The sequence below is a fragment of the Artemia sp. Qi Xiang Cuo genome, chromosome 5 (genome assembly GCF_049724085.1).
Source record: "Artemia sp. Qi Xiang Cuo chromosome 5, ASM4972408v1, whole genome shotgun sequence".
NCBI classification, from domain to species: Eukaryota; Metazoa; Arthropoda; class Branchiopoda; order Anostraca; family Artemiidae; genus Artemia; species Artemia sp. Qi Xiang Cuo.
This window is the reverse complement of record NC_142798.1, coordinates 2,956,011-2,970,230: the sequence shown is the minus strand read 5'-3', so window position 1 is coordinate 2,970,230 and position 14,220 is coordinate 2,956,011. Positions and strand designations below refer to the sequence as shown.

At 33.2% G+C, this 14,220-nt stretch overlaps 1 protein-coding gene across 34 annotated transcripts in view; it reads left to right on the top strand.

Moving 5' to 3' along the window:
- slo (calcium-activated potassium channel slo) overlaps nucleotides 1–14,220 on the top strand; it is a 382,388-nt gene that overhangs the window by 103,812 nt on the left and 264,356 nt on the right. For 27 of the 34 annotated variants that reach the window (XM_089089290.1, XM_089089284.1, XM_089089276.1 and 24 more), the window contains exons 5-6: nucleotides 5,833–5,984; nucleotides 8,517–8,684. In XM_089089290.1, the coding sequence (XP_088945416.1) occupies nucleotides 5,833–5,984; nucleotides 8,517–8,684 (320 nt within the window). Of the gene's footprint in view, nucleotides 1–5,832; nucleotides 5,985–8,516; nucleotides 8,685–12,176; nucleotides 12,269–14,220 lie in introns of all 34 variants that reach the window. The other 7 variants (XM_089089291.1, XM_089089264.1, XM_089089288.1 and 4 more) reach the window with 1 other exon arrangement.

The following is a 14,220-nucleotide window of genomic DNA, read 5'->3' as shown; positions in this document are numbered from 1 at the left end:
GCAATAAAAACATACGAATATAGATATTCGTCACGTAAGTTAATTCGTAAGTTAATTCGTAAGTTACGTCAGAACAAAATATCGAAATAGCCAATTAGCCAAAAAAAGGAAAATTAATATGTGAATTTCGTTTTAATTATTCATGTACGGTGAGCCAAAATCAAAGCTGCATTAATTCAAAAACGTTCAGAAATTAACAAAAAAAAAGTTTTTTTTAACTGAAAGTAAGGAGTGACATTAAAACTTAAAACGAACAGAAATTATTCCGTATATGAAAGGGGCTTTCCCCTCCTCTACCACTCGCTCTTTACGCTAGAGTTTTTATTGTTTTGAAGAATAAAGTTGTGAGACAGAGTCAAACTTTAGCGTAAAGAGTGAGGCATTGAAGAGGGGAAAACCCCTTTCATATACGGAATAATTTCTGTTCGTTTTAAGTTTTAATGTCGCTCCTTACTTTCAGCTACAAAAACTTGTTTTTTTTTGTTAATGAATAACCAAGGACGAATATTTCAGTCCCTCTCGACGATCAGTCTGTGACCGCTAATTCACATGTTCTTCTGTTGAAAGAGATTTTGTCTGTAATAGTTCATTTACGCCACAAAGATAGAAGCATGAATAGAGGCTAGATTCTCGCGAGTTGATGTCTTTTATTCCGTTCTTGTTACCAGCACTGTATCCAGGATTGGGATGGGGGGGGGGTAACAAAATAAATGCTAGTTCGAAGGGTAGTAAATTACCAAAACATATTTTCTGGGGGGGTGTAAGGGTATTTTAATCTGCATTGTTAATACCAATTTTCTAGTAGGATGAATATTTTTTTTTTAGTTTTTAAGAGAAATAGCCTTTCTATCTACATTATACATTATATGACCAATTTACGAATCGAGAATATTTGTTTGGGCATAAACAAGGTCACTCCCCCCAACCTCCAAAATAAAATAAATGCTTGTTCTAAGGGTAGTAAATTACCAAAACCCATTTTCTGAGGGGGGGGGGGTAAGGGTATTTTAACCTGCATTGTTAAGATCAATTTTCTAGTAGGATGATTTTCTTTTAGTTTTTAAGAGAAATAGCCTTTTTATCTACATCATATGACCAAATTACGAATTGCGGAAATGTTTTTGGACATAAACAAGGTCACTCCCTCCCAACCTCCACCCCGCCTAATTACACCCCTGCTTGTTACCTTTAAGATATTTCTCGTAAAATTCTAGTCTATTGATGTCCTTGAGCCTTTCTCTGAAATCATCTTCCAATGGCAAAGCCAACCCCCCCCCCTCCCCCTCGCACTTCTCAGAGAGGGGCTTGGATGAATCAGAATCGGTTCTCCTATTTAGTCTTTAGCTATGTGACATACTACAAAACAACAGAAATTATAATTATTCACTCCCTTTTTCTCTTGAAGGTTCAAGCAAACATCTATACACAGTTTTTTTTTCCTTTAGATGAATTAAAATCGATTTGAAGCATATCCTTTTCAATGCTTGAGTGGTCTCAAATCAAAGTGAAAATGGGGAATTTCCCACTTCGGGAAAACGCGTTGGATTGATCCATTGTTCCTTCTTACTTGCAACAAGAAAAAAGTTGGTTTAGCCAGTGATAAAGCTTTTTAAATGGAAACTTTAATTTAATTAGATGAAAACTTATCAGGAAGAGATGTCATTCAAAGGAAGAGACACTGATCATATTGCTTGATTTTTTAAGATTACAGCATAGCATCCATTAAGAACTTTATAGTGTCAAGTTAGTACACACCTAATATAAGTTCAATAATATTTTTTTTAATATTCATTAGCATCTTTAAATAAAAGCTGTCTTTTAAAGATTAGAATATAAAAAAATGATTCATTAAATGTAAAGATTGAATTAAGGACTTAATTAAATATAAAAAAACAAAATTTCTTCAAATGAAAAATAAAATAAAAAGTGACATTAAAATTCAAAACAAGGAGAAAATATTCAGAATGGGGAGGGGCTGCCACCTCTTCAACCCCCTACTTTTTGCGCTTATGATTAGAGTGAAAGATCTTAAGCCGAACTGGCCAGCCATGACAAAAAACAACAAAGAGAGAAAAAATTCAATGAAAAGACAACAGACGAGACTGCGGTTAGTAGAGAGAAAATATGAAAAACTAAAACGACGCGGATATTTTGCCTGTATGTAAACGAGGCGTCTTCAACACAGAAGAAGTTGCTTTGGTGTTCTCATCGAAGTAACTCTATTAGCTTCTGTGACCTATGTGGATCAGTTGCAACAATTGTATTTTATTAATACTGGTGGGGGTTTTATTTGTTTTTAGTTTATTTTAGTTTTTTATCTGTATTTCTTCTGTGCTGAGGACGCCTCGTTTACATATAAACGAAATATCCCGTCGTTGTAGTTTTTCATCTTTTCTCTCTATACTGGCCATAGTTTCGTTCGTTGTTTTTCAATTAGTTTTTATCTCCCTTTGTTTTTTTTTTAAGATTAAAGTATTATATTCCTTTTCAAAATTCAACGGTCCTTGTGTTTAAGCATTCGTTCTTAAGGAATTGAGACAAAATTCAAACTTTAGCGCAAAAATTGGGGAGTAGAGAAGGGGCAGCGTCCCTCATATACGGGCTAATTTCTATTCAATTTTAGTTTTAATGTTGGTCTTTTCTTTCGTTTTATTTTAAATTTAATTCCTGTTCGTTTTAATACCATGCCCAGGTTTGCCCCAAATGGGAAGAGTACTACAACCCTTCAAACACGTTTTTTAAATAAAAAAAATAGCTTTTGCAGTGTCCACTTTTTGAATCAAAGCAATTTTACCGCTAGCACCCAACAACACCCATATTACAGGGCCTAATCTAAGAAATTCCTTGGATACAAGGGAAATTAGATATTCTTGTTACCGAATATCCCCAAAACCTCTTGCTATATTTATCCGAAAGCATACTGGGAATAAAAACATAGTTTTGACGTTCATGCAAATTCCCCTCACCTACTCAAACGCCTATTGGCTCTCTTTCATAACAGCTGATGTGCGATTATACGCCATCGTAAACAATTTACCATAAAGTTTACCCCTTCTACAAAAAACCTTATGTTAAAAATGGGCAACTTGCATATCTTACAGCCCTTGCGATGAGAGCTATGGGGAATTTTTTAAGATGCGAGGGACTTAGCGCATATGGACTTTAAGATATGGACTTAGCGCATCTTTAAGGACGGATCCAATGCGACCCAGTATTACTGCCTCCGGCACTGAAATTCTCAGTGCCAGACATACACAGATATGTAGTTTTTCGATTATTTCAAATCCATTGGCTATATCTGAATTTTTTCTTAATGGCAATTCGGCAAATTTTGGCAATTCGCCAAAATTGCTGTTTGGCATCACCAAATAGCAGAAAATGCCACTCTTACTGTGGCAAATTTTTCTTGCTGCTTAAAAAGAGCACTAGAACTTCCATTTTCCGTCCGAATTTGTTTTTTCCTGATTCTTAAAACTGTCGTTTTCTGCGCAATCATCCTTGGAAGAAAAGCAATCATATATAAATGCATCAGGGATCTTTCTTCTCGGGAAAAATGAAAATTCCACATTTTGTAGATAGGAACTGGGAAATTTGAATCACGGTTTTCTGTTGTGCTGAATTTGATGCTGTAATTTTCGTCAATATCGCTCATCCTGTCGGTTATTTTGTCTCTTTTATCGAAAACAAATCAAATTTTCTCAGGCTCGGAAATTACCGTAATTTACCGGTAATTATGCAGTGTACGGTAATTGAACTTCTGTCCATTTTAAGTCTGCAATGTAGTTACTTCGTGTTTTAGGTTGGACATGTGAAATAAGTTAATATATGTTCGTTTTTAATTTTAGATTAAATAAAACAACGTTTTTTTTCAGCTGAAAGTAAGGACCAATGTTAAATTTAAAACTAACGGAAGTTATCTCACATATGAAAGCGGGCACTCTTATTCTCATATCTAAAATTCTTATTATTCTTAAAAAATATTCTTATTATATAAATATGAGAATTTTAAAGTGACGAATTTTTTTGTGACTTAAAGGGCACTAGAATTTTTAATTTCAGTTCGAATGAGACCTCTCCTGATATTATAGGGCCATTGGGTCGATATGATCACCCCTGGAAAAGAAATAATAAACATGCATCAGTGATCTTTCTTCTGGCAAAAAATATAAAATTCAATATTTTTGCAGATAGGAGCTTGAAACCTCTAAAGTAGAATTCTCTGATATCCTGAATCTGATAGTGTAATTTTCATTAAGATTCTATCACTTTTAAGGGGGCGTTTTCCCTTTTTTTCCGAAATAAGGCAAATTTTCTCAGGCTTGTATCTTTTGATCTTTAAGACTAAACTTAATGAAATCTATGTATTTGAAATCAACATAAAAACCTGATTCTGTTGATATATCTATTGGTATTTAAATTCTGATTTTTAGGGTTACTATTGCGTCATATCGCTCCTTACTTATAGTTCGTTAGCCTACCATGAACTGTTTGAAAACATTCAAAGACTTGGTTTGTTCCCAGCCACTACTTTTTAATATCTCTTCAAAAATAAAACTTCAAATGTAGTTCAAATTAAGTCACATGTACTATCTTTTGTAGGTTCTCGATGCTATGCTTAGTTATAATGCTCTTCTTGTTTTTTCTTCATTGATTATACTCCTTGGATTTACGTGTTAATCTCCCGGCCTATACAGTAGGGCTTGAAGGAGGAGCTTGAAGGATGAAAGAGGAGCTTGCGCAGCTGTGTTGACCTCAGGTGGATTGGTGCCGTAGATTTTAGTAGCAGTGTTGGCAACAGGGTAAAATTGCGCCGTTTTTGGTACAATTTAGAGGTCCCGGTACAATACGGTACATTGGGACATTTTTTGGCACAATCAAATTTTCCGTCAAAAACTGGTTTTGCTTGCTCTTTTTTACTCAGATATCTGTTCCAAGTCTTATTTCATCAAAAATTTTATTCTTGTTACCGCAAATTTTTTACCTGCTGCTCAGATATTACAAATTAGTCTCTTTCGGTACAGTTTTAGTAGGAGAACTAGCACAGTTTATTTCAAAGCGTTGGCAACGCTGGTTATTAGTAGTGGGATTAGTATTTTTTATTGAAGTCGAGTTTTATTTTTCTCCTTTTTTTTCTTGGTTTATACGCCGTCTAGTTTGACAGGTCATAAATAAGTCTTTGTTCTAATAATGTCAGAAAACCTTGAATATTAGCAACCGGTTTGAGTTAGGTTACAAATTTTTTGGTCCATAAATGTGTCCCCTTAGTATCTAAAAATTTGTCATTTTCGCTAAAACGTGTCTATCTTAAAATCTCAAAAACTAAATGTTGTTTTTTTACCAGTTGTATTATTCTCCCAAAGACGCTTATAAACCTCTTTCAAATCGGCCACTTAACATCAATTATAATGACAACGAAAAGAATTTAAATAAAACATTCATACGAAAGGGTTTAGTGTGAAGGTCCGGAACTCGAATAAGCATGTAATCCCGAGCAAATCCTCTGGCATGGCAAAACCTAGATACTCCGAAAAAAAAAAAACGAGAATAAGCACTACTTCGGTGAAAAGTGACATTTTCTTCCCCAAAATATATATCCAGTTGGGAAATGTTTCGTTTTATGTCATAAATCTACAAAATGTGTCCTTTTTTACCCTTTTATATACCAAATTTCTACAACGTGTCACTTTCATTGTGTCTCGGCACATGGTAGGGTGTTCTTATGACATAAAATGTGTCTAACTGACAACCCTTGTCTGAGCTTAATTGATTAACTACATAGTCATCTCTCAAAGTATTATTGGTCAAAGAAATGTAACTAATTCTTATACACAGGTCTTCGATTTTTGCGAGCGCTTCGATTGATGACAGTTCCAGACATTTTGCAGTACTTAAATATCCTGAAAACATCATCGTCCATCCGACTGGCCCAACTCGTATCTATATTTATATCCGTTTGGCTAACAGCGGCTGGAATTATTCACTTGGTAAGATCTTTTGGAATGTTCCAAATTATTAGGTTTTAGATATAATGGTGACGTATGTGATATGTTGCTTTTCGTTGAAATATGGGGACGACGTCACAGCAATTTTACTATTATACTGGATATGATTCCGTATGGACACGGGCTTTCGGCAAATTAGTAACTATGGAATTTTTGACCCTATAAGAAAATCCAAACTTGCACTAATCGTTATCACTTTTTATCTTGTTATTAGTTGGGGAGGGTGACAACATATGATATATATTTATGAGACATGTGTTTGTTTTTCCTTTGTCGGTATTTTGGACAGATTTTGGGAGAGGGGGATTTAATTATACTAAAAATAAAACTTAAGTAAAAATGTTCGTCCTCCCCCCCCCACCAAATTGCAGTTTACTACGTTTTTTTCTTTTTTACGGTGCAGTACAAGAAATTTTCAAATGTGATAGAGAAGAAAGAATAACATAACGGAAACAAAGAGAAGCCCAGATAGATAGATAGATAGATAGATATATAGATAGATAGAGAGAGAGAGAGAGAGAGAGAGAGAGAGAGAGAGAGAGAGAGAGAGAGAGAGAGAGAGAGAGAGAGAGAGAGAGAGAGAGAGAGAGAGAGAGAGAGAGAGAGAGAGAGAGAGAGAGAAAGGGAGAAAGAGAGAAAGAGAGAGGGAGAGAGAGAGAGACAGAGAGAGAGCTAAGGTGTAAGCTATGATCAAAATGGTGTCCTTAACTCCTTAAAGTTTCCGAAGTTAATCTTTGACGAATGGATGAAGAAAAACATTTAATGTCTGCTTGTTTAAACTGTGAAGACAGGGACAAGCCCGGGAGATATTACCCCATTAGGTTAAATTTTAAAAAAGGGTCTTTAGGCCAAAAATATCATTTTCTCTTTTTTTTCCAGAAATCATGAAGTTATTGTGTACTTTTGGTTTCTTTTGGCAACAGTTACTTTCGCCCTTATTTATGACCCTTGGCCTTAAAAAAGGCCTTGCTCTTTCTCATAGTTTCCATCTAGAGAGAGAGAAGAAGAAAAATGAGTTGGTGGGGCCATCTTGACTTGGTTTCATTTGTTTCTAGCATGCAAGAAAAATTTTCAATGCAATATTTACAGATAAAATAACAACTGTCATGCAGAGTAGGGGCGTTTCGGAAGGAAATATTCTAGGAAAAAAAGAGAAAAAAACTTATGTTGCTAATTTTATGCTTTTTTTATGCTAAAGTCAAGTTTGTGACAATTTTTCTCCACCCCCTTGATAATACCAAATGTAACTATAGGATATACACAACTTATATATTTGTTTGATGTTTTTTCTATTTAATTATCGACGATGTAAAATCGGTTATGCTGTGTAGACTCAAGATATACAGTTTAGTCTAAGCAAGGCTGTATCCAGGGAATTGGGCTACTGGATTTGAACCTCCCCCACACTCACCCCGAAAGCTTTGTCTAAATCGTAAAAAACTAACAAAACTACACATAAACAAACTTATATACATTTTGTAATTTTTTATATGTCTTGTACTTTTTTCTATAAGAACTCCCACCCTTGAATTAAATTACCCCCATCGCAAACGAATTTTTTAAACTGATCCAATTGTCATTGCCGTTTTTCATATTGACCGGACAGATGATATTAATTTTGAGATTATCCTGTTGAACAAACAAAAACAAATAAAAAAAGGAGCAAAATATTTGAAAAATTATCAGCTAGTGTCAAAAAGTAAGAAAAATACTGATATTTGAGCAAAATCCCCCGCTAAACTGTATTCAGAGCAAGAAGAAGATTTAAAAGAAAGACCACCAGATTTAAGTTTGTCTTGATTATTCGGTTGAATTTCTTATCGTCTTGGGTTTCATTTTTTCATTCTAATAAAATTTGACTCATCAGATATATTCTAATTATAGTTATAAGAAATTATATTAGAAATAAAGCTATCTGATGTTTTATATATATATATATATATATATATATATATATATATATATATATATATATATATATATATATATATATATATATATATATATATATATATATATATAATATTGATTATAATTATAATATAATTATAATAAGATAAGATTTATTCTTCATTAAAAACACATACAATATGACATGTTACTATTCCTCCAAAGGCTCAATGGTCTGTAAAGAACGGAAAAGACAAATAAGTTACTTACTCAGAGAAGAAAAACAAAAGAAAATTTAAAATGATCCCTTACTCACAGACAGAAGAGCAAAAAGGAGAAGAAAAGAAAATCTAACTAAAATAAAAACTATTGAAAACAAAACTAAATAGAATAAATAAAAGAAATTAATTAAGCAGATTAAAAAAAACTCCAAAAAATAGTAAAAAAAAACAGAAAAATAAACACATAGATAAAAATAACTTCTAAGAAGCCAAAGAATTATATCTGCTATAAAAAATATAAGAAACCAAAGAATTATAATATATAATTTCTTATATATTTAATTTATTTCATATTTCTTATATAATTCTATGAGATGACTAATTTTTGAATGCTTTTTCGCAGCTAGAAAATTCTGGAGATCCATTGGAGTTTAACAACCCAAACCAGTTGTCGTATTGGACTTGCGTTTATTTCTTAATTGTCACAATGTCTACTGTCGGGTATGGAGATGTATACTGCCAAACAGTTTTGGGTAGAACCTTCTTAGTATTTTTCCTACTTGTCGGATTGGTAAGTTAGTATTTTTTTTATAACATAAAATCAGTTTTTTTTTATTGGGTGAAATAAGTAGCATGAAAGTGAAATAATCTTAAATCGAGAGCTTAATGTCACTAGTCTGTCACTTTTTAATATGCCACAACAGCTACTAACTCTCATTGCAGGACGAAGCTGCTTTGTAGCTCTAGATAGTAGCGCCACTTTTTTTGTGTAGCTTACTCTTTGATACAAGTAGACCCATATCTAAAAGTATCTTTTATCAATTCATCTAGAAAAGACGTAGTATATCTCCCTCTAATTTTTGAAGTTCCTACGTTTTGGAATCATGCTTACAGCTGCTACTACGGGGATTTTTAGTATCATGACCTTAGTTTTAAGATTTATATTCTTCCTCTTTCAAAATATTTCTAAAATGAAAAAAAAACTCCCTAGGCTTTACCTATTCTAGTTTTTATATCTTCTCTGCATCAGTGATTTCTTACTAATAATTCTATCTAGCTATCAATATGGTCATCTGCCCATGTGCCTGCATGGTTATTTATTTCTAATTTATACCATGGTCTTGTCAACTTTCATTTTAATACTTATTCTCGGAGCTTAAACCCATCAAAAAATAATTTTATATTTAAGTTTTAAATTATATATTTGAATAAAGGTGCTAGATAACAGCTCAAAAATTTCCGCTTCTCTTATAGCTTCTCTTATAGAGTTCATTTAAAATTACATAGCTTCATCATACTACAAGAGTGTGATACATCTATTTTGTAGGTTTAAAGTGCTCTCAGTTGTTCCTTGCACAATTTGGAATATAAATAACTTTTCTTTTTTTTATGAAGTTGAATGTCATATATATATTTTTCTGTACTCTATATCTAGTTATTGTCTCCTAATAATCTGTTTTTGATGAACATGATTCTTCATTTTGCTTTCAAAACAACTTACAAGCAACGTTCAGTTTTGTTTTTATAGTTCTTTGTATTTGATACTAAGCTTGAGTCAATTTTATTTTCCCTCCATGCTAGACAAACGAAGATGGGGTCATGCACTTGATTTGAAATATTTATGAAATATTTGAATTACATATTATGTGTGCATGCTTTGAAATGCGACATGTTTGTTGCTTCTGTGAAATTTTCTTGTCCATGGTTTAGTAACCATACAGTAGAGCAATTCATAAAATTCTATTCTCAGACCATATTCTGTGAATGGTCCCATAAAAAGACGGACAAATGTTTCCAGCTCATGGTTGTAAGATGCAGGTTTGCGGGTTCCTCAATTCTGGTGATTTTTGTCTCTAATCTAGTGATTTCGGCGAATTTTTCCTGTAATTCTTAGCAATTCATAAAATTCTATTCTCAGACCATATTCTGTGAATGGTCCCATAAAAAGACGGACAAATGTTTCCAGCTCATGGTTGTAAGATGCAGGTTTGCGGGTTCCTCAATTCTGGTGATTTTTGTCTCTAATCTAGTGATTTCGGCGAATTTTTCCTGTAATTCTTAGCAATTCATAAAATTCTATTCTCAGACCATATTCTGTGAATGGTCCCATAAAAAGACGGACAAATGTTTCCAGCTCATGGTTGTAAGATGCAGGTTTGCGGGTTCCTCAATAAGAATTACAGGAAAAATTCGCCGAAATCACTAGATTAGAGACAAAAATCACCAGAATCTAAAGCTGGACCTTTCTTTTATTTTCGGGAGTTCATCACTAGGGTTGCCACTGTCGCAAGAAAAAAAAATCACTATGCAAATTATTTTTCCCAAAAATACTAAAAGTAGGGAAAAAAATCTAATAAAGTTTTCTAGTCTCAATTGGCTTCGCAGGTTTTGTCTGTACAAGGGCTCTTGTGTGCGCAAGTGAAGAATTTCTATTTACTTAAAACTATAGGGTTCCCGCTACAATGCGATAATTAATATTTTAAATAATATTTCAGTAAATACTATTTTAAATAAATAATATTTTAATATTAAATAATTAATATTTTAAATAGTATTTCTAAAATTATTTAATATAACAATTAAATATTTCAGAATACAAGTAGTGGATAGATAAAAATACGTTTTAAATATTAATAAACTGTGGGGGAAAGCACCATAACAAGAATCTTGGGAATTGCACGCTCCCGTTCAGAATGAAACGAAAGAGTAACAAGTGTTTTTTTTTTTTTTTTTTTTATGTTGAACCTTAAATGTATGAAAATTTTTGCATTAGTATTTTCAATCAAAAAAAGTTTCAGATAAAATTTAATTTCTTTTTCCTTGCGAACAACTCTTGTTCGCTAGTATCCGTCGATGGCAGTTCATATTTTTTTTGGATTTTGTGCGAATCGCGGATATTGGCGAATAACTCGCTTTTATGGTAGTTAGGTATTTGGTTTTAATTCTTTTAATTTTTGGCTTTTATTGAATTTTATTCATCTTTTAAGTTTTTGGTTTTTTCTTTGGTTTTTTGGTTCTTTTCACATTGACTATCCGCGTTTGTATTTTTGTTGTTTTTTTTCTCTTCGTCACTTTCCTTGGATACATTGTTTCGTTTCGCTCTGAACAAGAGAGGCGTTTGTCCTCTCGAAATATTCGCTTTTTTTTTTCAGTATTTTAATTTGGCCTATAAAAACCCCAATTTTGCTAGTTTTTCTTTCTTTATGTGATGTCAGGCCAATGTGGTTTAAGAAATTATCTTAGATCATTGGAAATGGACTTTTCCTCAGACAAATGAAAAATTAAGCTAAGATATCAATCTTGTAGAAATCTGCTCCTTATTACAGACACAAAAAAAGCTTCATTGTTTGATTTCAAATCATGGAAATAATAGGCGTTTTCGATTGATAATCTGCATTCTTGCTTTGGATATGGGGGCTCTGAAAAAAAAAACGTAAATCTTATCATACAGATTGCACAAACTCCTCGCAATATTGGATAGTTTAAAGAATGAGGAGATATGAGGAGGAAATTACCCCATGTAACTTCTAAAAAGGGATATCACACCTCAGATTTCAACCCAAATCTCAATTGTGGTTTTCCTCGGTTTCTTAATTTCCAGCAATAAGGCTTTTTTTAGAATTACAGTTCAAAATATTACAAGAAAAATTAAGGTGTACCATTTTTTCTCAATCAGGATCGATTAAAGAAACAGTTTTTTCAAAACATTGATTTGTACTCCAAGCAGTTGTAATAAAAAAAAAACAAATAAAAAAACAACAACAAACAAGCACATGTCAGTTTTTTTCTTTGATTATCCACGGAATAATGTATTGACTCCGTATTGCTTGAAACGTCTATGTACCTATATCCCCTTCCAAAATCTCTGGAGAATACAAAAAAACTCACATGAACTTTAAAAAAATGAGATCAGTGGGAGCCCTGCTTCTAAAGCCATTAATTACTTGTAAATTTTCCTTTTTTTTAAAATTGATAATTTGTATCAAGTGCATGGCTCTGTTTGCCCATGCCTAGCAATGTTTCGCATATTTTTTCTGACGGTGTTGTTTTTAAATGACTTCAGGCAGTATTTGCAAGCTGGATTCCGGAAATAACGGAACTATTGGGAAATCGAACAAAATTTGGCGGACAATACAGAACTGAATCTGGCAGAAGGTACCAAAACAACACTTTTAAAGCAATGAGCTTTTTTCTCCTTTTTGCATAATATCAATTTAGAACCCCTGTTGGTCCTGATCACATTAGCTGCGATTTAGATTTTTTGCATGAAATTAAAAACTTTTTAGAACCAAAGCATAGAGTGTGACCCTTCAGCAATAAAAGCAAGAACCGGCAAGCTTTCAGCAAAAGGGAGCTATTCGCGAGCTGGCTATCAAAGCCGGCTTGTCTTTCCATCTGACATTCGCGATCAGTAGAAAGCTATCAGACCGTTATTTACGAGAAGACAATAATTGGCTGAACTCGGGAAGCGGATTCAGGCCTGGCTTCTGACTGTTAATTTTTAGTGCCAAATTCAAATTGTTACGCTCATGAATTCGATAAAACTTCATTTTTTTTCTTTTTTTTAATATATATGTTCAAGAAATGGATCCAGTTTCAGAAACATTGCAAAATCGTGACTGAGACAATTATTAACGGTAATTTATTAAGAAAATTAATTATGACAGTGCAAGAGTGTTCAATTTTTAAATAAATTTCTTTTTCAGTCACCATTCGCGATAATTTTCCCTAGCCGCTCTTGTAACCTTGCTTCAGTCTCCATAGTTATTCGCAACGGATAGCTTTTTACCGTTAAGACACAGCTTCTCGCGAATTATCCCTAAGACTCTCATTGAATTTTCAACAGATTTTGACTAGAATTTTCTTGACTTGAATTTTCAACTGATTATTACCTAATGGATAAGTAATTAGCCTATAGTCGTACTGAGTTTCGTTTTATCAACAATTCGATCAATCATTCAATTTACATAAAGAAAACCAAAAAAAAGTTTTAGACTCCCATAAAGGCTCTTTGGCCTGTGAGAGTGGGGGACTAGTGTGACTGTTATTTGGCTCGGGCATAACGTAGCACGCTAACACAAATGAATAGCGTTAAAAAAGAAGATTGATCCACAAATAAAATAAAGAATGGAAAAGGTAGAGATTGAAGTATCGTACTAGTTAGTTGTAGTTTAAGCTTCTCTTTTGGAAGATTTTTTGAAAGGTAGATGTCTCGCATGAAATAAATATTAATTAGAGCCAAAGACTAGACAGTGGTTCCTTAGAGATTCGAAAAGAAATAATCGAAAATAATTCAATATGTGCAGATATTATCCTACATACGAGGAAGTGCAGCCTCTCTTTGTCTTCAATCCTTCATGCTAAATTATCAACCTATAATATCATATATACTTATATGATATCCGCTACGCGTTGCTACGATCTCTAAATAAAAACAATTCAAAGAGAAAATCCCCAAAAATTCTCCCTTTAAAATTCCCCACCGCGAAAAATTCCCCCTCCGTGGAACATTCCTCCGCGAAAAAATTCACTCCGAAGAAATCTTCCCCAGCGAAAAATTTCTCTCCCGTCCCTATAAAAAATTTATCTCGCGTATTAACACCGATTTTTTTTAACCGAAAGTATTTGAAAAATTCCCTAAAGAAAATTTCTCCCATGGACAACTCTCCCACTAAAACTCCCCCCTTATAGAATGTTACATCCAGAAAAAAATTTCCCCTCCGCAAAAATTATCAAAAGAAATCCCCCCCTGGCGGGAATTCCTCGCACGAGAAATTATCCAACAGAAAATCTCCTTGCAGAGAATTTCCCTCGGAAAATCTCCCGACAAATCCCCTCTGAAAAATTATCTCCGCGTATAGAATAATGGTCATATTTTTAAAACTATTTGAAAAATTAGGCTTGGATTATTAACTTACCCGTCGGGCGTTTTTGGATAATTAATTGTTAGATATTGTTGGTTGTTGGATTAAATGTGAATAATATGATCGAAAGCAACTGTCAAGAATTTGTTTTCAGGTGTCTCTGATTTCAGTCAGCGTGAAAAGTATTCGAAGCAAAACCGAAACAAAAGACCGTACTCAATAACTTCTTAAATCTTCTTTTTG